Source organism: Artemia franciscana, chromosome 9 (assembly GCF_032884065.1).
Source record: "Artemia franciscana chromosome 9, ASM3288406v1, whole genome shotgun sequence".
Classification (NCBI taxonomy): Eukaryota; Metazoa; Arthropoda; class Branchiopoda; order Anostraca; family Artemiidae; genus Artemia; species Artemia franciscana.
The window spans coordinates 49225691-49252746 of record NC_088871.1 but is presented as its reverse complement, the minus strand read 5'-3'; the positions used below and the strand labels follow the sequence as shown (position 1 = coordinate 49252746).

The 27056-nt window shown below is 35.3% G+C and overlaps 1 protein-coding gene across 1 annotated transcript in view; it reads right to left on the bottom strand.

Moving 5' to 3' along the window:
• LOC136031509 (uncharacterized) overlaps positions 1-27056 on the bottom strand; it is a 305780-nt gene that overhangs the window by 173414 nt on the left and 105310 nt on the right. The window contains exons 20-25 of the mRNA XM_065711175.1: positions 24336-24443; positions 22142-22304; positions 18502-18666; positions 13118-13392; positions 5056-5412; positions 3134-3319 (exon numbers count right to left, since the gene is read on the bottom strand). Coding sequence (XP_065567247.1) covers positions 3134-3319; positions 5056-5412; positions 13118-13392; positions 18502-18666; positions 22142-22304; positions 24336-24443 — 1254 coding nt within the window. The remainder of the gene's footprint in view (positions 1-3133; positions 3320-5055; positions 5413-13117; positions 13393-18501; positions 18667-22141; positions 22305-24335; positions 24444-27056) is intronic.

Sequence of the window (27056 nt, the reverse complement as noted above, 5' to 3'; positions counted from 1 at the left end):
TAGAAAAAGTCAGAAACTCCTCAAAAATGGCGTTGGATCGAAACAAAAATTGAACCATTGGAATTTTTGATGTCGTTAGCCCCTTACAAGAAACTTGAAGACCCCCACCCTTCCTCCAACCTTAAACAACAAGGAAAATCACTTTTGTGCATAGGTAGCACCGATGTGTCCTTTTTTTATGGCTCTTTTTTTTCTTCTCAGCTAGGGGGGCACTGGAACATCATAGAGAGCTATTTAAGAGCTCACTAAAAAGGAATTTGTAATTTGGTGCCTTTTGTGAGCATTAAAAACATCATATTAAGATAAGATGCAATTTTTGACAAAAACTTAATCTTTATCTACGCAAGTATCTTTTGAAAAGATAATATAAGTAACACACGTATCGTTTGAAAAGTTGCTTCCCTGGGATATGATGTCATGTTTCAGTGACTCTGCCGCCCAATTCCCTTGGGTTCGTTCTTTACTAGATCCAGCTAATATATGTATATATGTTACTGTGAATATCCAAAATCTGGTCAATGTCGACATCCACCGGTGAATGTCCGAAATTCCCTTTTCTCTGGTTGGATTCAATTAGCTTTGCAAAACAGCTTTTTGAGTCTTATGCAAGCTTTGATGGTAAAATTTAAAGTTAGGTTAGGTTAAATTAGGTTATACATCTCAGAAAAAGTTTAAAAACCTAATCTAACCTGTCACCATCAAACCTTCCATAAAATTGAAAGCGTTGATTGGCAATGCTGACTAAATCCAAACAGAAAAAAAGACAGGTATTAGGGACATTCACCGGTGAATGAAAAATATGTATAGGCTACTGAAGAATTGGCGTCATTCAATGCATGTTCATATTCAGAATAATTTCCATTTCAAAAATTCAGTTAAATGCAAAAAAAAACTTTTCCTAATGAAGGTAAAGAACAGCATTAAGACTTAAATAAAGAGAAATTTATTGACATAGGAGGGAGTGTCAAGTCGTTTACAAGACTTTGCAATTGATTAGTTTTGCAGTTTAAATTTGTCCATATACAGAAGACTACAAGACTCCTTAAAATTGAAGGAAAGAAACAAAACAATAAAATGACCGACAAGTTAATCTTAGGAAAAGTTGTTAGATATGCTATAAAACTTAGATTCACTCATAAAAAAAGTGAGGAAATAGTATTTCTCATGAAATTCTATTGAAGGGTTATGCATATCAAACTTTAAACAACATCGAAGGGTATAGTCCCCCCCTTAGATCCGTACCAGAAGCCGTTATGTCAAGTCCTTTATGAAGAAGGAGAGAGGGTGCCAAGTCGTTCATGAAACATGAATCAACTTTGAACTGTATATCCACTCATGTAGAAGAGACAACATGAATAAAAGAAAGTGCATTAAGAGAAAAAAATACTTAAGTTGGGAATAAATATAAAAATTAATTTGATAAAGTTTTCATGCCTATTTATCCAATTTTAGTTAGAAAATTTAATTAGTTACTGAGCTGAAGAACGGTAGTAATAACTTATTACCCATTTTACATCTTATACATCTTATCCCTCAAGTGTACTTTGCCTTACCATTAAAAAAAAAAAAAACCAATAGTCAACTAAAATCTAGTTTCAAAATTAACATCAACGCAGATATTTTTATTCATTTATAGATTCATTAGCTATCACCAAGAACAGTAAGCACACAGTGCTTGTCGTGACAGATACAAACTATATAAATACAATAGATACAAAAATACAATATAGAGAAACAAAATTAAATTATGCATAAAATTTAAGAAGCAATCGTCAAAATCGCTGAGGGTATGCACAACCAGTTCAAAAGCCCAATTTTGACTACCAATGGGCTCTCTGATGAATCCCTGCACCAGTTCAATATATTCCTGCACGCTATCCTCTCCCTGAAACCCGCTATAATATCAACTAGCTAGCTACGACCCCCCCCCCCAAAAAAAAAAATCCAAAGACAGGCAGACAGCATCTCTAAAGCAACGAAGTCGTTTAGGATGCAGATTAATGCAAATAACACTAAAGTCATGGTCACATCATGCCTGACACCACAAATTTCTCGTCTATAATAATTGATAGTGAGCAAATGGAAACAGTAGATTGATTTTTTTTTTTTTTTTTATCTTGGCAGTCTATCAATGTCAGATAATTGCCACGCTGCCAACATTAAACGCCACTTAGCCCTTGCCAGCTCTAGTCTCAAAAGACTCTCAAATTTATAGAAGTTCAGCCACCCTTCAAACCATCTGAAAACACACTTTTTTATAGCCTGATCATACCCATTGCTCTGTATGGATATGAAACATGGACAATAAAAGCCAAAAATAAGCACAGCCTTCTTGTATTCGAGATGAGATGCCTATGCCGGATAGCGACGGTGACTGTGCCACAAATAAAGGAGTCCTTAGAAGACTAAAATCACCAGATACGACCCTAACAAAGTTAGAAGACAGCAACTACGCTGGTTTTGGGCAAGACAAGAGAATGGACCCTATTCGACAACCCACGATTTTGCTGGAAGGGACTGTTGAAAGGTGTCAACCACGGGGGAGACCTCGTAAGAGGTGAATTGACAACTTTGATCGGCAACATGTCACCCAACTATCCAAGAATGCACATCACAGAACAGCATATCGAGCACTGTTCCATGAAATTTCGAACGGAGCAGCACCGAAACATCCCGTGAGGATGACTGGGACTTACGTAAGTAAAACTTAAGAAAAAATAGTTTTTTTGTACTTATTTCTTGATGCTTAATATAAACTTTTGTCATATACCAAACAGGAAAAAATTCTATGGTTAATTATATAAATTCCTAACTGGTAGCATATTTCTTTATCAATGTTGCAATGGAGGCTGACAGTCTTAGTAGTTTGAATTGATACACAATAGCCAATTATCAGACTAATTGACAGCAAAAACAATGTAAGAAAAAAAATAAAAGACTGACAAATTTAGGGCCATCTTACCCTTGTATACAAAGTTTACAGCATCAAAATAATTTCCAATTTAAGCAGGATATTCTCTCTTAGGCTTATAACGAGTTGTCAATGCTTTAGAAGGGAAAACCCTATAACACCTTGGTAGTAAATACCCAATTATGATTTGGACGACACAATAGTGTAAGCTCTAAGACCTACCTCGAGGTTTGCCGATTTCTCTACTTTCCCATTAATGTAAGATAAAAGACCTGAGATAGTATCAAACTTGGTCCCTGATAATTTGAGCATGGACTCCATTTTCTTTGGCTGATTTCCAGTCGTCGTTTTAAAACTTCCCTCACACTTGAAATCCCCTTCTTCTCCAATTCTTCCAGTGCCATTTACCTATAAGAAGCGAATTAAAATAAGGAAAGACACAAATATAAACCAGTAAAATCGTGGTTTTGACTTTAACTAAAGACACTCTGACTTACAGCCCACTAAAATTCAACACGTATACAAGATTTTCAAAGAGCATGCACCAGAGGTTAAACTTCTCAGTTCTGTGTAAACAATGTTGCCAAGTACTTTTAAATTACCCCAAAATAGATGAATCAGTGTGCTACGGAACGGTCTAAAAAAAGAAAAAACTTTGACGAATATTGCAACAAGACAATACTAAACCATTCATCGGTAATTTCCAAAATGAATTCGAATATTACTAACAGGCCGTTTAAGATTATGTCTTATAACAGATGCTTTTTAAAAAACGGGAAAGTAGGGAGATGCTACTTACTACAAATAATTGTACTGGAACCTGAATTATATTTTGAGAAAATGTCCTTCCGTCTATTATCCCCGCTTTCAACAGACAAAAATTAAGCTTGTCTGAAATTTACTGCAAATCCTATGGGTAGCTTAAAAAAATTACTTTTGCTTTCACGGTTAATAAATAACAACTATGCAATCTTAACTGCAGTACCTGCTAATAAAAGCCAGGCCGAAAACTGAGAAAAATCGAAATGAAATTTTAAATTCAGCCTTTCCAAACTAAATTCAAATATTGCCACTTAACCAATTGAGGATTTTTTTTAACAGTAATTGAAAATCGAGAAATTAGAAAGCTACAAAATAGTAGGAAAAAAATTACTGGACTGACTTTTGTTGTCAGAAAATTTGCTTTCGTCTATTATCCTCAATTTCAATAAAAAAAAATAAAATATAAAAAAATAAAAATAAAACTTGTCTGAAAGCTACTGGAAATACCACAGGTAGTACAGAAACGACTTTCGTATTGGTAAACTGTGACCAAGCAATATGAAAGCTGGAACAATCATCAGTAATGTCTCAACTAAAATCAATTAGTGCCACCCAACCTTGAAAATATGCTATCTCAACCCCAAAACTTGTCAATAAAAGCCGATAATTACCGAAAACTGTGACAAATCGATATAAAATCTTAAAATCAGCATTTCCATGCTAAATTCTAATATTGTCAAATATTCTATTATGGATTGCAACAAAAAGTAATTTAAAATCTAGAAAATAGAAAGCTACAATTTGGTATAAAAAAAAAATATTTAAAAATTACAAGATGCGGAATTTTGCTTTCCGAAAATTTGCTTTCGTCTGTTATCCTTATTTTCAATAAACAAAAATTAAAACTTGTCTGAAATTACAGTACATCCCACAGGTACCATAAAATGAATTTGGTATTGAAAGACTGTGACAAAGCAATATGAAAGCTGGAACAATTATTAGAAATGTGTAAACGTAAACTAAAACAAATTATTGCCACCGATTCTATCAAGCATTACTTTTTTTATAGCAGATACTACTATGAAATACTGAAAAATAGAAAGCTGCAGCTAACCCTAAAAGAATTTACTAGTGGCATAATTGTTTTGAAAAAACAATGAAAGCTGGAACAATTATCAGAAACATGTAAACTAAAATAAATTATTGCCACCAAGCCTATCAAGCATTACTATTTTATAGCAGATACTACTATGAAATCCTGGAAAATAAAAAGCTGCAACCAACCCTAAGCGAATTTACTAGAAGCTTATTTGTTTTGAGAAATATATTTTCGTCTTATCCTAATTTTCAAAAACAAAAAATGCGACTTGTGTGAAACTTACTGCAAATCCCACAGGAAGCTTAGAAACAACTTTTGCTTTCACAGTCAATAAATTGCCAAGATGCCATCTTGACTCCACATCCACCTGATCCTCCCGATTCAAAGAAGCTCCATTTGTTTCCCAGCTTGCCCTTGTTTTAAAAAGCTCTTTCTTCGACCTTATAAACACACTATCTAAATTCATCAAATAGTCTTTAACGACAAGCTTTCCTTCGTATGAATAATCCATTTTTTCATCCTTAGCTTCCACTGACAACTCGTATGATTCTTGATCGACCTGGTTTCTATAGAAGAGCTTGTTTCTATATGAATATGCTGGTCCAGTTAACGACATAGAATATCCCTTTGTGGTGTCCCACTAAAAAAACAACAAGTCAAATTACAATTGTAAAAGGATATATTCAACTTCAATGAATAAACTTCAACTTCAATAAATTAAGAACAAAGTTTTTATAGAAGGGCTTGTTGGTATATGAAGACGCTGGTACATTTAACCGAAAAGAATATCGTTTTTTGGTGTTGCAAAAAAAAAAAAAATCCGGATTTCAATTGTAAAAGAACAAATTCAACTTCGATGGATAAATTTGGAGTTCAAGTCATTTTCCTATAAAACAACTGTTTGTATATGAAGAATTGGGTTCCGTTAACGCGATATAATACCGTTTTGGGGCTTAAACGGCGCTTAGAAGTAGTATCCGAGTTCAGAGCTGGGTACGACGGAAAATGTAGACAACAACAATCTCATATATAATACCATTTCAAAACTTCCATTCTAAATTATTTCTCCAATTTGGTTTGCCAGCAGTTTCTAATTTGAATTTACTAGCCCAGAAAACAGTATAACTTTACAAAGTTAAATTAAAAAAAACTTCAAAAGATCTTTAAATTAAACTTCATTTAATTTAAACTCTTTTAGCTAAAAGATTCTTAAATGATGTATAAAATATAGTTTGATTTGTAAGATAACACTGCATTTAAGTGGCAATACTGTGTTACCTGCATCCACTGAAACATTGAAGAGACGGTTTGACAAAGAATGGGAAGATAGGTCATGTCATTTTATTTGCGATTAACTATATTATCTCTATCTGAGAATCGGATGCTACTGTTGGGTGGCGGTACTACTGGACTAATGCTACTTAAGCTAATGGAAAATGGTTGTTATATACCATATCGACCTGTTGATCACTGTTAGTATGTGGACTTAAAGAACTAGTCCTCCCCCACTCACTAAGAAACTTGGACTGCAGCACGGTGACAAGGATTTACAATTATATTTGCTTGTGAAAATCAAATAATTCGGAGCAATACAGATCTTCTTGACCATATCTCGCAAATTAAAGTAGCTAAAGTAATTAGAACTCGCTGAAGCTTTAAAAAGTAAAATAAAAGCCATTTTTTTCAGTAAGTGAACTTCATTCAGAATAAAACAAAAATTGTATATTGGTGGATACATTTTGATATTATTTGGCGTTATCAATAGGACTTTTCAATTAGCATAGCAGTCTTTTGTTAATGAATATATAAAGACTAAGGAATACAGAGACTTAACTGTATTTAAATGAAAAATGAGTTACTATAGCAGCTATTAGCAGTAGCGGATCCATGTAGGGGGAGGGTGCGGGGGGCACTTCCACTAACCTAGTGAAGTATTTGGGATTGGGATGGCTTGCTCCGGTAGGGATGATATAAAACTTTATTGTTATTTTTTTGTAATTGGTTTTTAATAGTTGAGTTATTAAAGTTTTTAATCAATAAGATTGTATCTTTTTCCAACCAAATTTGAAACAAGTTCCATTTACATTGAGTGATCTCTGTTAGACTTTATAGATGAGGCATATTGCCTAAAAGTATTTATTTAAATTTAGATTTATCGAGGGAATCAGTCTGTATTACCATAAAATCTAACAGGGAGGCAAAAATCGTCATTTCCAAAGAGAAAAGAAGGGAAACTGAGAATCCTAACTTGTTTAGGCTGTCGAAATGATGTTTCACGATTGTGCAACGCCCGTCAAAACAGACAAGGTCCAGAAGGATTAGCCATTAATCAGAGTCCCGTGCGAATACTGTGTCGTTTACTAGGCTATAATTTCCTCAAGGGACACCACTCCTCAAGTGGAAATATAGTTGACCGCAAGGTCCCCAGTCTTTAAAGTACCCCGAAAGCGTCGAGGCAGCCTTTTGCAGAGGCCGTTGTCCATAGATCTGGATATTACGCTTTGTCGCTGTTTTCCTCCTACAGAGGATCCTTCCACGATGGTGTTCTGCGTCACCATGCAATCTAACCCATTACTGGGAGAAGGTTTGTAGCTCATGGGACGTGTGGACTCGCCAGTGGGCCCTGTTGAGCGTAAATTTGAGGGGCCATCTTCCTCCTCCAATTGTATTTATTGCCTCGGGCGGGGGTGCCCCAGTTTCTATTATGGACCCCCACGGACAAGGTCCCCCCTTGGTCCATGCCTCCTATGGAGGTACCCTACATATCTATAGAGTGTTCCCATATCGCCACCTGGGGAAACGCTGAGTGGCGTGGGGGAGGTTCCTAAAGAGCACTAGACTGTTCAAAATGAAATTAAAAAATAAAACTAAAAAACTTCTCTGGCTTTAAAGATTCTATCTTATTTTAGGCCATAAAGGAGCGAAAAGGCATTTCAGCAGAAGAAAGGAAGAGGGGGGGATATGGACCCTCAGCTGGTCCGAGCTGCTGTAATCAAAGCTATTGTAAAGAAAGAGAACAAGAAAACGGTTGCAAAACAATATAAAATATCACATTCAACTAGTCATATAATGAAGTGCTCTGGTTTAGAAGAGGTGATTTATGAAGATGGAATTCTACACGAAGGACCTACAAAGAAATTGATGAATGGAAAACTGTATTATCAAGCCCTCGCTGCTCATACCTTAGTTATCGTGGCTATATCTATTCTGTATCGGGATGCTTTTGAAAATGTTGCATCGAATCAGATGATTAATCGTGCTTTATTATTTATTAAATAAAAAAAAACAAGTTTTTGTAACGGAAAGTAAGGAGCGATATTAAAACTTAAAATGAACAGAAATTCCTCCGTATATGAAAGGGGCTTTTCCTCCTCAACGCCCCGCTCTTTACGCTAAAGTTTGACCCTTTCTCTTAACTCTACTTTTTAAAACAGTAAGAAACTTTTGCGTAAAGAGCGGGGCGTTGAGGAGGAAAAGCCCCTTTCATATACGGAGTAATTTCTGTTCGTTTTAAGTTTTAATGTCGCTCCTTACTTTCCGTTACAAAAACTTGTTTTTTTTATATTTAATTTCTGGACGTTTTTGAATTAATGCATGTTTTGATCTTGGCTCTCCGCACATAAATAATTAAAACGAAATTTGCATGTTAATTAATTGCAATTAATCGGAAGAATTTGAGAAAAAAGAAGCGAGGGAGGAGGCCTAGTTGCCCTCCAAGTTTTTGATTACTTAAAAAAGAAACTAGAACTTTTAATATTTACAAATGTTTTCATTGGTAAAAAATATACGTAACTTACGAATTAACTTACGTAACGAACTTCTATATTCGTACGTTTTTATTGCGTATATGAGGGGGTTCAACCCTCGTCGATACCTCGCTCTTTACACTAAAGCTTAGATTGTGTCCCAATTCCTTAAGAATGACCTCTGAATCACAAAGGCCGTAGAATAAATAGTTGAAATTACTAAAAATATTTTAGCGTAAAGAGTGAGGTGTAACAAGGAGGTAAACCCCTCATATGCGTAATAATTTTTGTTCGTTTTAAGTTTTAATGCTGCTCCTTACTCTCAGTAGAAAAAACTTTTCATATTTATAAAACGAACAGAAATTACTCCGCATATGAAAGGGGCTTTTCCTCCTCGACGCCCCGTTCTTTACGCTAAAGTTTTTTGTCGTTTTAAAAAGTAGAGTTGCGAGAAAGAATAAAACTTTAGCGCATGGAGCGGGGTGTCGAGGAGGAAAAGCCCCTTTCATATACGGAGTAATTTCTGTTCGTTTTCAGTTTTAATGTCGCTCCTTACTTTCATTTCAAAAAACTTGTTTTTTAAAATTTAATTTCTGAAAGTTTTTGAATTAATGCATTTCTGATTTTGGCTCTCCGTACATAAATAATTAAAATGAAATTTGCATATTAATTCTTTTTTTGGCTAAATGGCTTTCTCTTAGTTTTGATCAGACGATTTTGAGAAATAAGGGGTGGGGAAGGAGCCCTGTTGCCCTCCAATTTTTCGGTTACTTAAAAAGACAACTAGAACTTTTAATTTTTAACGAACGTTTATATTAGAAAAAATATACGTAACTTAAGAATTAACTTACGTAACAAACTTTTATATTCTTATACTTTTGATTATATATATGACGGTGTTTGTCCCCTCATTAATACCTCGCTCTTCAGACTAAATCTTAAGTTTTGCCCAAGTCTTTAAGAATGACCCCTGAATCAGAAAGGCCGTAGAATAAATAGTTGGAATTACTAAAAATAATTTAGCATAAAGAGCGAAGTATTTATCTCCTCCTAAATACCTCACTCTTTATGCTAAATTATTTTTAGAACCCCTCATATGCGTAATAATCTCTGTTCGTTTTAAATTTTAATGCTTCTCCTTACTTTCAATTGAAAAAACTTTTTCATGTTTATATTTTCATTGTTTTTTTTTTAATAGTAATGCTAGAAAATCCTGCACCCTTTTCATTGAATTTCTCTTCCCCCATTAAATATTCCTCCAAGGAAAGATCCTCCCATATAGCCCCCTCCCCTGAACCCCACGCCCAAACCAAAAAAATCCCCCTGAAAACGTCGGTACACTTCTCAATAACCATTACTGTATGTAAACATTGGTCAAGTTTTGTAACTTGCAGGCCCTCCCCAGGGACTGTGGGGGTAAGTCGTCCCCAAAGACAAAGTTATTATGGTTTTCGACTATGCGGAACAAAATGACTATCCCAAAATTTTGATCCGTTGACTTTGGGAAAAAATGAGTGTGGGAGGGGGCCTAGGTGCCCTCCAATTTTTTTGGTCACTTAAAAAGGGCACTAGAACTTTTCATTTCCGTTAGAATGAGCCCTCTTGCAACGCTCTAGGACCAATTGGTCGATACGATGACCCCTGGGGAAAAAAAACAAACAAACAAACAAATAAACACGCACCCATGATTTGTCTTCTGGCAAAAAATACGAAATCCCACATTTTTGTAGATTGGACCTTAAAATTTTTTGTTTAGAGTTCTCTGATACGTTGAATGCGATCGTGTGATTTTCGACTTTTAGGGGATTTTTCCCCCTATTTTCCAAAATAAGGCAAATTTTCTCAGGCTCGTAACTTTTGATGACAAAGACTAAATATGATGAAACTTATATATTTAAAATCAGCATAAAAATCCAATTCTTTTGATATATCTTTTAGCATCAAAATTCCGTTTTTTAGAGTTTCGTTTACTATTGAGCCGGGTCGCTCCTTACTACACTTCGTTACCACGAACTGTTTCACACAGGTCAAAGTTTTCAACTTTCAGCCCCTCCCAAGGGGACTGTGGGGGATTAAGTCGTCCCTAAAGACATTGTTATTAGGTTTTTCGACTATGGTGAATAAAATGGCTATCTCAGAATTTTTATCTGGTGACTTTGGGGAAAAAATGAGCGTGGGAGGGGGCCTAGGTGCCCTCTAATTTTTTGGTCACTTAAAAAGGGCACTAGAACTTTTAATTTCCGTTAGAATGAGCCCTCTCGCAAGATTCTAGGACCACTCAGTCTATACGATCACCCCTGGAAAAAAAACAAACAAATAAACACGCATCCGTGATCTGTCTTCTGGCAAAAAATGCGAAATTCCACATTTTTGTAGATAGGAGCTTGAAACTTCTACAACAAGGTTTTCTGATACGCTGAATCTGCTTGTGTGATTTTCGTTAAGATTGTATGACTTTTGGGAGGTGTTTCCCACTATTTTCTAAAACGAGGCAAGTTTTCTCAGGCTCGTAACTTTTGATGGGTACAACTGATCTTGATGAAACTTGTATATTTAAAATCAACATTAAAATGCGATTCTTTTGATGTAACTATTGGTATCAAAATTCCATTTTTTAGAGTTTCGGTTACTATTGCGCCGGGTCGCTCCTTACTACAGTTCGTTACCACGAACTGTTTGATGAAGCACTTTAAGGTTTATTGCAGAATTGGACAATCACAAGAGAGGAAGCTCCCATTGATGAGACCATTCAGTGTCTTAAGGAAAACTTGCCACATCATACCCCTTATTGGAAATGTTTGAGAATTCGTAGGCATAATCAAAATCCAACAAGTTCTTGAAACAGGACAAAGAAATGGTACTAATTTTATGGCAATTTTTCTATAGTTAAAGATCTAGAGACAGTGAAAACCAGCTTGCCGGAAGGGGCCAACTGTTTCCTTATTTAGTTGCATGTGGTCACTAAAAATACGGGATACCCACTGTGGCACATCATACATTATGCAATGGAGTGTTCAATGTGAAGAGGAGAAAAGTCAAATTCAATTCTATATCCCTGATCATGCAATAGAAACCACTAATAATCTTAATGCAAAGATAAATGGTGTAATTACAGCGATTACTGTTAATAAGACATAGGGTCTTAATTCAAATTTAACCTGTTGTCTATCTATTTCCATAATTTTACTGAAAGACAGTGGGCTAAGAAATTACTTAATTAAACATCGACAAGATTATGCTTAGATTAAGAAAAATTATAACAGAAAACTAAACAAATTAAAAAAGAACCTAAACCAAAAGGAACGCAATAATAATCTTACTCTCAGTTACATCTCAGTTAATATTACAATAATAAATATTTACAAACCTATGAAATGGCATACAAATACATAAAGAACTACATTTGCAAAAAAAAACAAGAAAAAAAAACATTTCCTTCTTCAGTACCACAATCTTCTGTTTGTCTCTGGCAACACCTTTGTCTGCTATGCCGGTCTGTTTACTTCTCTTTCCTCTTCCCAATTTCCTCCAATTTTCCAAATTAAACAGTTCAAATCTAGCTTTCGATTCAAAATTTTGGCAACTGAGGCCCGCTTTCCCCTGGAATTGGCCTGGCAAATTACTGCACGCGATGTTAACTGAATAAAGTAACGCTTTGCCGAAACCCGGTTTTCATCTGCGATTACAGTCTCTCGGTGTATGAGTAGGAAGCTATTACTTACTATTAAGCTGGGTTTTTCGTATGATAAAGGTACAATTCTTACAATAATTGCACAAAACCGACATACATTGGAAACAGAAGGAAGCCCCATTTGTAATTGGTGCATTTCGAGATAGAGGAATGCATACTTCCTTGTTGATAGCCTTCAGATAAATAAAAATTGAAGATGGACAGGGGTGTATTAAAACTACCCCTCCCCCTGACCCCATTACGACATACGGATCTATAAGACAGATAGAAACACCCTCTCAAGCAAAAATGCAAAGATTTTCGTTTTATTTGAATGATAATATTCTATATTTTTGGATGATCAATAACTACAAATCAAAAATTAACACAACCAATTTTAAAAGAGTGATGCAGCCAAACCACAGTCTATTCATTTTTGAGAATCTAAACTAACGTAAACAGGAGCACAAATCAAAAAAAGAAAGGAAGGGAGAGTTCAGAATATAAAGCCACTCTCCCAGGATTCCCCAACATGACAATCTTATAAAACTGTCCTAAATACTACATCACTTTGTAATTTTCTTGTTTTCCTAGGTTTTTCTGTTTAACAAAGAAACTGTATGATTTAAAATACTAGTTTGCACAATTGTTGGGGCTTGAATGAATTTCATTACATACAAAAACCTGTTAAGCTCAAATTTTACGACCTTTATGGATTTTTTTATATTTGCATTTTAGACCCCTCCCCAAAATCATAAATTTCTGGCTACGCTCTCAGGCAAGAAGCGTTTTTACGATCATAATATTATAGAACTAGATTTTGAAAGATTTCATTAAATATAAGTTAAATACAATAAATATAAGTTAAAGATAAATTATTATGAATATGGTAAATATATAAATAATTAAAAACATCTTAGGCAACTTACCACGTGATACCAACTGAAGGAATCTTTGTTTAGCATTTCCCTGTTATCAGAAGATGTATAGATTATTTCAAGTTTCTTAAATATTGATGAAGGATTAGCATCTCTGAGGTCAATATTTCCAAATCTCTTCTTATTATTATATAGACTGTAGGAGTAGCCTAGATTCCCTTTGACTGAGTTGTGTCCCATCTTCAAATGTCCTTTGGCAGCTGCATTTAAGTTTGGTGAGGTGATGGATAGTACAAGTTCTTTCTTGTCCGAGTTAACTAAATCAACTGATAGAGACACCAAAATTAATACAATTAAACAAACGAACAAATGGACGCAATTAATTGACCTAGTTTTTTGGGACAACAAACAAGGATGTAGCCCAGAGAACTTCCTAGAGGTCTGGATTCCTTCCAATTTTCGAAAAAATTTATAACTTTCTAACAATTCCTATCATTAGTTTTTTTTTTTTTTTTTTTTTTTTTTTTTTTTTTTTTTTTTTTTTTTTTTTTTTGCTTATTCATTGTCGCATTGAGCGTCTTGTACAGCCTAATAATGTTGGTGATTGGGCAATTCGGCGGTGCAAAAAAAAGAAATTTTAATTATCATTAGTTACTAGAAACAAATCAAAATGTTTACTTAAAGTAACAGAAGTTAAAAGAAAGAGTTAGTAGACATTTAAGAACTTTCTTTAGCAAATCGCACGTTTCAAAATCAGAAAGAAGTGCATCCTGTGACCTCTATTTTCGATATTCCTAGGTGGTTCTTCGGTCAATTAACACCCCTTCCAACATATAGGTATGGTTGAAGGGCATATGTGATCCTTATACATTCAATAACCGATTCACATTTGGGACCAAATAGATAATGACGATGTGCCTTTTCTCCAATACTACATTTATTTAGCTATAATGCACTTTAAATGTGAAGGAACATTATTTCGTGAGGAAGAATTAGGGACAGTACTACAAGGATTAAAAAATAATAAGCCGCAAGCGCTGATAGTGTGGTAAATCCGTTTTTTTTAATATTGTGGTTATGAGGTTAGAGATAAGTTACAAAACGAAAAAGGTTGTAAAGAAGAGTAAACTAGGATAATAACAGCCAGTGAAAGATAGAACAGAACTATTCAAATATTTCGGTCGAGACCTCCACTCGGACGTCTTCAATGCAGAATAAACTAATAAAAAAATACAGATAAAAGTCAACAAGACATTATATAAAAACCGAACCTTAAAAAAACAACTAAAAGAAGAAGAAGAAGAGTCTTTCTATGTAACGGTGACAGGGTAACTAAATATAAAATACGATAGTGAACGGCATTTCAAACTTTCATTTCAGGTAAAGCTTTTTTGATGGCTAATCGCTTACCAGGCATGGCATTATCAGAGATCCTAAAAGGTTGCGAAATACAATTTTGTGGGCAGATATAAAAACGATCGGAATTAACAACTTTATTATAAATAGGGCTTAAACAAGTTTCTCCAGTATCTCTATTGAGGGCAACCTTTTGGTAGATATGCGTTTTTATTTTAACTGCCTTCCTGGAAAATAGAGACCTTTAACAGGGGCAATAATGTAGGTGCCACCAAAAATATTGAAATGGTATGGGTTGTTATAAACGTGATGAGCTAAGGCGGAGTCAAAATTCTTAGGCCCTTGGCGTTGCCCCAGCTTTGTCAGTTGAGGACATGTGTTCCGATAATCTCTCCCCCAATTGTTGACGGGTCGTTCTCAATATAGAAACAGCTGCAAGAACAGGGAATTCTATAAACACCTCTACATAAATGGGGCTGGTTTTATCCTTGTCGCAGTTGAAACAGCTGGGTATTTTGTTTGAATTTTTAAAAGTAAACATTAGGGTTATATTTTCTTAAAATTCTTCTCAGATTGTCACTTAATTTAGAATTATAGGGTAGAACAGTGACAAGTTTCCTATGCCGCACCAAAGGGATGCTGTCTTTTGGGGGTTGTGGAGTTGATGTATCCTTGCAAAATAAAACGTCCTTAAGATAGTTCAATTCTTTGATTATGTCAGCTTCTGAGCAAATTCGAAGCATACGATCAACCAAAGATATAAGTAGTCCTCTTTTTACGCAAAGATGGTGGTTATCTTCTAGGTCTAAGGCGAACTGAAGATTAGAATCTATAGTGTTAAGATGGGTCAAATAGTTAAGTGACGTCCCTCCATGATACCACATAGAAATTACGTAGTCCACAAACCAATCCCAGAAACGATGTTTCAGAGGAAAAGTTTTCAAAACAGATATGAGTTACTTAGAGATAAGTTACTGGAGATTATTGCGCTATTGTACAAGAATAACATTGATGTGGTTAAGGTAGGAAATGAGGTTAGTAGCTGGTTTCGTATTAAATCAGGAGTTAACTAGGGTTGCGTTCTATCTTCATTTATATGGATCATTTTGATTGACTTTGTCTTAAGGAGCACAGCAGAGGCAATGGGAGAACACAAAATCAAATGGGGAATTAAAACTCTACTGGATTTAGATTATGCTGATGATCTAAGCATTATAGGTGAAAATTTTAGCAAAATGAATGAGCTTCCAGGGGTTATTTAAGTTCAGAGTGTAAGAATAGGTTTGAAAGTTAAGGTTAAGTAAACTAAGTCACTAACACTAGGAATAAGTGAAGGTGAAAAGTTGATGTTGGGTAACGAGAAAATCGATCAATTGAATAGCTTCACATACGTAATTAGTATCATTATCAAAGACGGTGCCTGAAGTGAAGATGTTAAAAGTAGAACAGCCAAGGCCCAGGTTGTATTTTCCCAGTTGAAAAACTTTTGGAAAAATATGAAGATAAATCTGAGAACCAAGATTAGAATTTTGGAAGCTACAGTGATGACAGTAGTCAAGTATGGTTCTGAAGCGTGGGCGCTCTGAAAAACGGAAGAGAATTTGCTAGATATTTTCCAGAAAAATTGCCTATGGATTATTTTGGGTACCTAACTGACTGACGAAAAATGTTGTTTAATCCCGCTTTCTAGTACTATAATGAGAGAAAAGTTGAAATGGCCATGACACGTCCTGTAGATGAAGCGTGACAGATTGCCGAAGATTATCCTTGTCGGCCAACCGTCTAGGGCCAAACGAAAAGCAGGTCGTTCCCGAATAGGGTGGGAGGATGTCATCATAAAGAAATATTCGACGGAAATCGAAACTCTTTGGGAGGGTGTAAAGAGGGAGCCATTGGATAGATTGGGATGGAGATGAAGCTTGCGTAGTTGTGTTGGCATCAGGCGGCTCGGTGGTTGCCAGTAGTAGTAGTATTATTGGAATAACACCACTTCATTTAATAAACATAAATTTCTGACATTAACAGTTTATTGCCCCTGCTTTACTGTAGTTGAATATTGTAAATAAATTATTAAAAAGCTAATTGCTAATTATATTTGCTAATCTATGCCGAAGAATTTCTCTTACTGTGTCTTTTGTGTCTTGATCTGCCCTATGATTGCCAATTGTTCTCATGCGGATGGGCAACTATAGTTTCTAAACTTTAATTCCTTTTAAACATAGGTTATCAATTAATGTTTTAATTTGAAACATATCTATTTGTTCTGCTTCATTTATAATAGACTAGGGACATGTAGCTCTGTTTTGGAATGGAGGAATATTTCTATTTGTCGTATAATTTGTTTTTAATGAAGTTTGTAGCATCAAATTTATGGCAAAAATTCTGCACACAAAATACAGAGTTCTTTTGGGACCTTTCCTACAGCAGTCAACTTTTAAGTTCGAAAGGATGCTGTACCGCCAGGTTATTCTGTACATTTTGACCCATCCTCATAAACAGTGATGCAAGTGATAGGTTGCACTTATAAGGTAGTAGAAGTGAGCTATAATAAGTTCTAAAGATAATTCGACTTTCTATATTTCGAAACTTAATTGGACCGAAGGGGACTACATAGCCCATATGGAATCTGTAACAGCTTAGGTCTAAGCCCATAGCTATGGATTGGAACTTTGCTTTCTAGGTTTTGTATCTCAGCTCTAAGTGTTCCCGAGTCTTTCCACGTCTCCTAAATAGTGGTGAAGGGTGCCTTAAATTTTCGTCAAAAATAAGTTAAAAAGAAAACATATATGACTCAGGATGGAATGTATACCCACTTCTTCTAGCAAAGTTGATTTTTGCAAAACAATGCACCCCAACTGATGTTATTAAAGCTGTGTTCAGGAGGGTTACTAGTTACTTTATGGCTGACTTTCTACCTGTACAACAAAATAAAACCTGTCTATATGAGATCTGATATAACTCTGGATGGGTGGGAATAAAATTTTATCACTGCAGCCCCACGTGATTTCACTATCAATATTTGTACATTTTGCAGTTTTATGAGAAATCTAGCAGTTATATCTGTAAATCGAAAAGGTGAGGATTGTTCTCAAGGACAACGCCTTGATTAACATTTAGTTTCTAAGAAGGTCTTTTTCTATGAAAGCCAAGTCTTACTTTGACCAAAACAAAGGAAGATGAGACTTGATATAAAATTCTGTCAATCAAGGTCCCTCTTCATTTTTATCTGCACATACCAATCTTTTCATTGACAGCCTAAATGCATTAACTACCACTATACAGAAAGCTACAGATTGAGATGTAGGTCAAACAAAACATTCAAAAAAGTAGGCAGCCAAGTTGAGTACCCTAAAGCAGCCTTTCCTCTATAAGTCTAGCAGTTAAGAGTTTACTGTTCACTATTGCAGCGAAAAGTTCCGCAATTTAAGAAGCCTTACAGGAATTATCTTGTCCATTTAAAAAAGCATAGTTGATTAAATTTAAGGATAAGAAAGTACTCTATGGATAAGGATTTGAGCAAGGACTACATCTGAAAATAAGGAATGCATTTGTTGTATAATTATTATGCATGAATACCTTTTGATTGGGAACTTTGAAGATATTACTATTTTACGCCTACGGTGCAGCATCTCCTAAATAAAAATTTGAAGAAAACCCATGAAATAATTAGCTTAAAAGCACACTAGACGGAAAAAAACTTTCTTATTGCAATATCTACATAGCGCTTAATCACAAAAAAAGATATTTTTTATACGAAATTAGTTTTTACAATACAAGTATATTCAAAAGAATAGGGTCGATGATGATATACTCAGGAAACCCTTTTTTTTCCAAACAAGAAATGAAAAATCTGTGTTAGAGCCTGCAAGTGTTCAAGAAATGTAAGTAGAAAAAGAGAAAATATAAAAAGGTAATAATAGGTTAAATAGTAAGTTAATATAGTAATAAGAAGTTAACAAAGGCAATAATAATGCATATTATCCTTGAAATACGGGTTTTAACTGGTATAATGGTCCAGAAAATCAAGAAAATATCAGCTAAAAAAATAACTACAAGGTTTCACAGAGCGTAATACAAACCTTTATATTCAGAAACAGCTCCATCCCCAATTGACAGTGCAGTAGACAATTTCAGGGACTTCATATTCGTATCATCTTTCACGACTTTTAGTCTTAAAATGTTTTCCTGCTTACTTGAAAGACTAATTAGCACGTCTTTCTTTTCCGTCGTAAGCAGACCATTTCCTAAAAATATAGAGTCCAGAAAAGCTAAGTCAATAAAATATAAGAAAATTATATACAGTCAGATTCGGACTCAAAGAGAATAGAGTAGAGCAGAGTAACTTTTTATTTACAACAAGAATAAACACTTCTAATCAACGAAAACACAAATGCCTTATTAGATAATAATAAGTATATTTTTTCCATTAACTCGTTTTAAATATGCTATAAAGTAGAAAATCCTTTGTTTTCACGACAATCTATATCAAACAGTTCGTGGTAACAAACTATAAGTAAGGAGCGATCCGGCTCAATAGTAACTGAAACTCTAAAAAACGATACTCATAGATAAAAATGATACTCATAGATATATGAAAATGAACTGACTTATTATGCTAATTTGAAATATATAAGTTTCATTAAGTTTAGTCATACTCGTTAATGGCTACGAGCCTGAGAAAATTTGCCATATTTTTGAAAAAAGGGGAAATCACCACCTAAAAGTCATAGTATTTTAACGAAAATCGCACCATCAGATTCAGCGTATCAGAAAACTCTACTGTAGAGGCTCCAAGCTACTTTCTGCAAAAATATGGCAATTTGTATTTTTGCCAGAAGAAAGGTCACAAATGCATGTTTTTTTCAGGGGTGATCGTATCGATCCATTGTTCCTACAATATCGTGAGAGGTCTCATTCGAACGAAAATTAAAAGCTCTAGTGCCTTTTTTGAGTGACTAAAAAACTGGAGGGCAACTAGGCCCCTTCCCCCACCCCTTTTCCCCCCAAAATCGCTGGATCAAAATTTTTAGATAGCCATTTTGTTAATCAGAGTTGAAAGGCCTAATAACTATGCGTTTGGACATAACATTCCCCCCCCCCCAGAGCCTCAGGAGAAAGGTCTTTAAGTTATAAAATTTGTCTATTGTTTACGCATAGTATTTGTTATGGGAAGCATGCATACATTTTAGGGTGGGGGTATATTGAGAAAATAAATTTATTTCCTACTTTTTAGTCCATTTTGAAAACGATTAGTTTTTTAAATTACCCTTATTACTTTCAACTTTTTCTCTAAGACAAAAATTTACCTGTGTACTGATAAAATCTGGAAGTAATTGAACGTTTTGAAACTGGCTCACAAATTGTACAAATTTATATGACAAAAATACAAGACGGCGAGTTGATAACAATGAGTTAATAATTTAAAAAGGAGATTGCTTTCGTATATTTCCATGTTAGAAAGTGTGTTTTATTTAAATTGGTTTGTATCGATGATGAGCTCTCCTAAGCCAGTAATAATAATCCTTATTTCTGGAGAGATAAATCGCCAGTTCTTCTTAAAAATCGATTAGTGTTAAAACCACTTCTGTTATATTTTAAACTATTAAAAACGATGAATATCTTTGAGTCCTTCTGTTTCTCTGGGAACCACGAAACACAATAAAGATTGAATGAGAAACAAAGTAAATGATTTATTTTAATTTTATCTCAATTATAAACTACTATTAATAATAACTAGTTATAGCGTTAAGCTATCAAAGGCCGATATACTGGTTTATAACCTTCATGCATACCACAGTGTTGAAATCCTATATCACAGTATAAGGAGAAAATAGAAGCACTTGCTTGATGATGTGGTCATTGGGTCATCTCATGACATGGCCCAGCCAACGCAGTCTTCTCTGTTTGTTGGCTCGATGTTTCTGGCTCGATGTTACAGCAGCAGTGGTGCACATCATATCATGGAGATGCAGTTACTTCAGTGGCCAAGTCTCGACTGCATAGAAGAAAACAGATCTAACAGCCATTTTAAAGAAACAAACTTTCGCCTTCATACTGATCTCCCGTTGGTTCGACAAATGGCGGGGCATCTGAGACACGATGGCTTGTGCTGTGTTGACTCTATTAGGTACTCAAGGTCACAACCTCCAAGAGTCTATTAGTGAGCCAAGATAAGTGAAACTAGAGACTTTTTTCCAATTCTTGTCCGTAAAGCACAAGCTGATAATCCGACTGTAAATTTAGGCCCACGGCTTTAGTTTTTGCCTTGTTGAGCTTCATACCCAGTAAGTAAGAGAAATATGCTATATCACTTACCATTACTTGGGTAGTTGTTAGAGTTGCTGGATGCCCAATCCCATAACAACACCATCAAAGCTCGAGAGTACTCTATCTAGGATCCAGTCTATACAGTATTTAAACAAAACGGCCAATATGCACCTTTTTTTAAACCACTATTCCACCATTACCCAGCATTCTTAAAGTCGATTTGCAATGCTCATAGTGTGCCTTCAACAGTTCTATGAAATCAGCCGGCATACCCTCTTAACATGACACGCCAAGGGTTTTCACTGGTTACAGGTCGAAAGCAACCACAAAATCCAGAAACATGTTAATTATGAGAAGATTGTAACATTCGCACTGATGGAGAATGACCCGAAGAGTGAAGTTCTGGTCGTGCACCCCCTTCCCCTTCGAATTCTGCGTTGATTTTCACGCGTCAGCTCATCCCTTGATCCCTTGAACCTTTTAAGCCCGGCCATCGTGATCTTGTTTCACTTAAAAAAAAAAAAAAAAAAAACAATTTGATATTCTTATTTTTTTTTACGGAAACTAAAGTGCAAATTCGGCCCTTTTGGGCTTCTGATAGTCGCTTTGTTAAAAATGAAATCTTATCTTACAATGCTAGAAGTTTCAAAACTGAGCAGGGGCAAATCTTCAAGAAGAGAAGTAAATAACAAGAAATGTAAATAACTAAAAGGAGTTGTTGGTGGAGTGAATTTGCAAAATTAAGGAGGTAATTATAATAGTAATAATTTATAAAATTAACGTAATAGAATTCTAAAATTTTTTAACAGCAAACAGAAACAAGAAAGCCAAAATTCGACGTTCACAGATTCCTACTGGGATGGAGCAAAAACAGATCTTCATGAAAAAAAGGGAGAAGAGTAGCTAAAAACGTTGTAATTTAGAAATAAATTTTCCAAGTTTAAATAAATAAATTCATAAATTAAAAACACGATGAGACAGAAAAAATGAGAATGATATATTATCATTCAACAGGAACCAAAAAAGTTAAAACTAGAAGCATAAGTAACTTAAATGAAACGGGGCAAATGCTAAACTTCAATAGAAAAAAAGCAAACAAAAATATTATTATGATTATTTGTTAAAAACTAGGATAACTTTTGGCTATTAAGCAATAAGCAAACTTTTTAAAAAACTTTTAGTAAATAGACTTTCAGATGTTATTTTCAAGATTTTTCTGACTTTCTTACATTTGATAAATTTCTCCTCTAATTGGCTCACAACTCCGTATGAGAAGTCACCATTGGTTCAGGGTTAAAAATAATCAAAAAAAAAAAAAAAAACTCTGGTTAACCATTTCGAAATTCAAACAAATGTACCCCACCCTTCAAATTCATCCAAAATTACTTTTACATTAGCTAATCAAATCAAAACAACGTTTTTTGACATAACAGATAAGAATAATAAGCTTACCTTGGACCAGGTACTCCCTCTTATTATAATTGGCAGATATATTTGCCGATACTTCTGTTCCTCCATTTGACTCTTTTAATGCAACTTTACCAGTTAAAGCTAGTAGAGTAGTTGAGTCGGTTCCATATTCGGCTGTCATCTTTGAATCCATGTGAAAGAGACCCTATTTAGGAAAACAAAATATTAGCATTACTAGTTAGTATGAATGATTGTCAATTCAGTAGCGTTGAATAAGTAAAGAGCAATATTAAAAAGCGACTTAAATAACTTGGACATATTCTAGACTTTCACAAAGCCCATATTTTAAAATAGAAACTCTCTATAAAAGAGTTACACTACACAACCTTTAAGGGGATAGACAAAGAGAGGAGAGACACTTAAATTAGGTTGGAATGAGCTTTAAATATTGCAGGGTATCTAGGGGATTTTGGCAGATAGCGAAAGCAGATGCTTTGAACAGTCTGCGACGCATGAGCTTACAAAACCCTGGCGACTTGCTGCTCTGACAAGTCAGTAATAGTAATAATAAAGCTTGAATATAAATATTATAACCAAATTACATCGAAAAGGTTTTTTCAGAATTCACTAAATCTTTTACATTAGGTGATTCAGAATGTCCGTATTATGCACTACTTGTAGCATATAACACGGGTACTTTTTGGCAACCACCTTTGCATTTGAATAATCCATACCGCCGTTGTTTTCGCTTCTTTTTTTAACTAGTAAAAAACATAAATTTTATATGTCACCACCTGGTTTCCATACGCAGAGCTTAAAAAACAAGTTTTGTCTTCAAAGTAATGTCAAAAGTTGCAGACATGGCAAACACGGGGGATTCTGGCATATAAAGAAAGGATACCTGCCTGGAGTTAAGGCAACAGCAAAATGGTACGCTTCAAATATTTCTATGCTACGAATTCAAAACTTCTAACCCCCCCCCCCCCTAGTAAAATTTTTTAAAGTCAAAATCTAGAAGAAAAGAAAAGGAATAGATACAATATCATTAAAGAAGTAGCAGTATTATGACAGCACTAGATTCCTAAGATCCAAACCAGCGGTGCTGATCTCCATTTCGTGGACCTTCAGCGAGGAAATACAATTGAGGGTTGGGGCGAGCTATCCTGTGCTTTCGCACACCCTGCCTTCTTAACTTGCCCAGATTTTACCAGGTACGCATTTAGAGCTGGGTCGACTCCGGCTGAGCTTACAGAGTCACACCACTGACCCCCATCCCAAACCAAGTAACTGACAACGCTAGGAACCGAACCTATGCCCTTTGGACAGAGAATTCCTAACCTAGCCCATCAACCACTTAGCTAGGACGGCCTTAGTATCATTGAAAGCATGTAAAAAAAAAAAAAAAAAAAAAAAAAAAAAATACAAGGAAAGCACGTAAGCCCTAAGCAAAGTATAGTGGCTTCAAAGAGCCTTATCAACAAAAATTACGTTTTTCCCTTGTAGTTTAACACCATAAAATATTGAATAGTTGCCAAATAAAATGTCAAAGTTTAGGAATGTACCTCCTGAAAAAGGAGGTACAGCACCTAATTTATTTATTTAAAGTTATATTTGACAATTGAAACTTTGAAACAGATTTAAAACTTAAAACAAGATTTTTCCAACAAACTTTTTGGCACAAAAAGAATTTTGTTTTGCCTGGAAATTACAATACCTCATATGTACCATTTTACATGAGCTACCATTTAAATTTCAAATCCTCACCCTATTGCTCCTTGAAAGGGCGTGTGTACCCCTAAAAGTATTGTAAGTATCTTCAAGTCTATTTTGACAAAAACAAAAACACATTTTTCTAGCGCATATTATGGTTTCTGTGGGAGCAGTGAAGATAATAAAGTAGAATAGCCAAGGCTCGTGGTGTTTTTTAACAGTTGAAAAGGGTTTGGGAAAACAGGAAAATGAGTCTACAAATCAAGATTAGAATATTGGAAGTTGCAGTGATGACAGTGGTCGAATACGGTTTTGAAGCATGGGCACTCCGAAAAGTGGAGGAAGATTTGCTAGATGTTTTCCAGAGAAATTGCCTATGGATTTTTCTGGGTACCCGGCTGACTGACCGTATTTCAAACAGTAGGCTGTACGAAAAGCGTGGTTCAATCCCGCTTTCTATGGCTATAATGAGAGAAAGTTTGAGATGGCTGAGGCTCGTTTAATATTACTTCTTATGAATACTTACAAATTTCCTTGCAATTTTATGCTTCATTCTCAGCCCCTTGAAGCTGACACTATTCTTCTTTAAATATAGTGCATATCTTGGCAAACTTCCAGAGACAAATGTAGACAACTGCAAGACAGGAATGAATTACTTCTTTCAATTATTTCTTAGTATTACTTATTCCGTATTAAATTGTCTGATCGCAATACAATAATAATTTACGGTAGTAAATGGCAATTGAAATGGTTCTGAAACAAAGTTGCCCAGCATTCAAGCTAAATGTACTATTATATCAGCAGAATTTCTAACACAGGTAAAACAAAATCTATAAAAACCTCGCTGATACTAAAACGAATTACAGAACACGCATTTAACAGTTTCCTCAATAAAATATGATGATTAATTCTATTATGTTCGAAGATTCTTTATGACCGGTACAATCCATTTACTTTTCACTGCTTCTGAGAAATTCAGCTTCTTCTTCTGTGACAATTTGAAAATGGCTCACAAATTTTACAAATTTATCTGACAAAAATACAAGACGGCGAGTTGATAACAATGAGTTAATAATTTAAAAAGGAGACTGCTTTGGTATAATTCCATGTTAGAAAGTGTGCTTTATTTAAATCGGTTTGTATCGATGACGAACTCTCCTAAGCCAGTAATAATAATCCTTATTTCTGTAGAGACGAATCGCCAGCCCTTCTCAAAAATCGATTGGTGTTAAAACCACTTCTGTTAAATTTTTAAACTATTAAAAACGATGAAAATCTTTGAGTCCCTCTGTTTCTCTGGGAATGACGAAACACCATAAAGATTTAATGAGAAACAAAGTAAATGATTTATTTTAATTTTATCTTGATTATCAATTACTATTGATAATAACTATTATAACGGATAAATTTAAGTAGGCTGGCAATAGCAAAAGTGACTTAAGGTTACGTTTTTCACGGACAAGTAGATTTCTAAATAGTTACGATTGTAAGCATCAAAAACCTAATTCAAAACCTTAAAAAACAAAACCAGAAGTTTGAAGCTAAGTAGATATCATTTTTCAAAATAGGACTTCATTTAATAATCAAATATCCTTGAAAAGACTCCAAAATGAAACGACAGCAAATTGTCTGCGGTTAGAAGACAAGCGACAATAAGAATCCATATATAGAAACCTGCCGCGTGCCGGGTCCCGGCGGCGGGTAATCGTAAAAATATTTGTATATATTTTTGCAAGGGATTAGAACAAGAGCTAAGAGCTCATATGGCACTTGTGACGAGGTCGGAAGAGCCGAGAGCTCATATGGTACGAGGTCGAAAGAGCCAAGAGCCAAGAGCTCATTAAGATCTGGTCACCCTTTCGTAAGTTACAAATACCTCAATTTTCAAAATTACCTCCCCCCTCCCAATTCCACCAAAGAGAGCAGATCCGGTCCAGTTATGTCAGTCACGTATCTTAGACAGGTTTCTATTCTTCCCATCCAGTTTCATCCTGATCTCACCGCTTTAAGTATTTTCTAAGATTTCCGGTCCCCCCAACTGCCCCCCCCCCCAATTACGTTTGATCCGGTTGAGATTTAAAATAAGATATCGGAGTTACGAGGTCCTTCTAAATATGAAGTTTCATGAAGATCCGATCACTCCTTCGTAAGTTAAAAATACGTTATTTTTCTTATATTTCAGAATTACCCCCCCCCCCCCCCCCGCAATTGAGCGGATCCGTTCCAATTATGTAAATTACGTATGCAAGACTTTTGCTTATTTTTCCAACCATGTTTCATCCCAATCCCTCCAATCTAAGCGTTTCCCATCATTTTAGGTCTCCCCACCCCAAACTTCACCCAATGTCACCAGATCCGGTCAGGATTTAAAATAAGAGCTTTGAGCCACGATATCCTTCTAAAAATCAAATTTCATGGAGATCCAATCACCCGTTCGTAAGTTAAAAATACCTCATTTTTTCTAATTTTTCAGAATTTACCCCCCCCCCCCCAACTACCCAAAAGAGAGCGGATCCGTTCCGTTTATGTCCATCATCTATCTAGGACTTGTGTTTATTTTTACCACCATGTTTCATCCCGATCCCTCCACTCTAAGTGTTTTCCAAGTTTTAGGTTCCCCCCTCCCAACTCCCCGCCCCCATCACCAGATCCGGTCGGGATTTAAAATAAGAGCTCTAAGACACGATATCCTTCTAAACATCAAATTTCATTGAGATCCGATCACCCGTTCGTAAGTTGAAAATACCTCATTTTTCTAATTTTTAAGACTTACTCCCCCCCCCCCCAACTACCCCGAAGAGAGCAAATAAGTTCCGATTATGTCAATCATGTATCTGGGACTTGCGCTTATTTTTCCCATCAGGTTTCATCCCGATCCCTCTACTCTAAGTGTTTTCCAAGATTTTAGGTTTCCCCCCTCCAACTCCCCCCAATGTCATCAGACCCAGTCGGGATTTAAAATAAGAGCTCTGAGGCACAATATCATTCCAAACATCAAATTTCATTAAGATCCAATCACCCGCTCATAAGTTAAAAATACTTCATTTTTTCTATTTTTCCGAATTAACCGGCCCCTACTCCCCCTCCCCCCCAGATGGTCAAATCGGGAAAACGACTATTTCTAATTTAATCTGGTCCGGTCCCTGATACGCTTGCCAAATTTCATCGTCCAAGCTTACCTGGAAGTGCCTAAAGTAGCAAAACCGGGACTTTAGGTTTTCCCCCTCCAACTCCCCCCAATGTCATC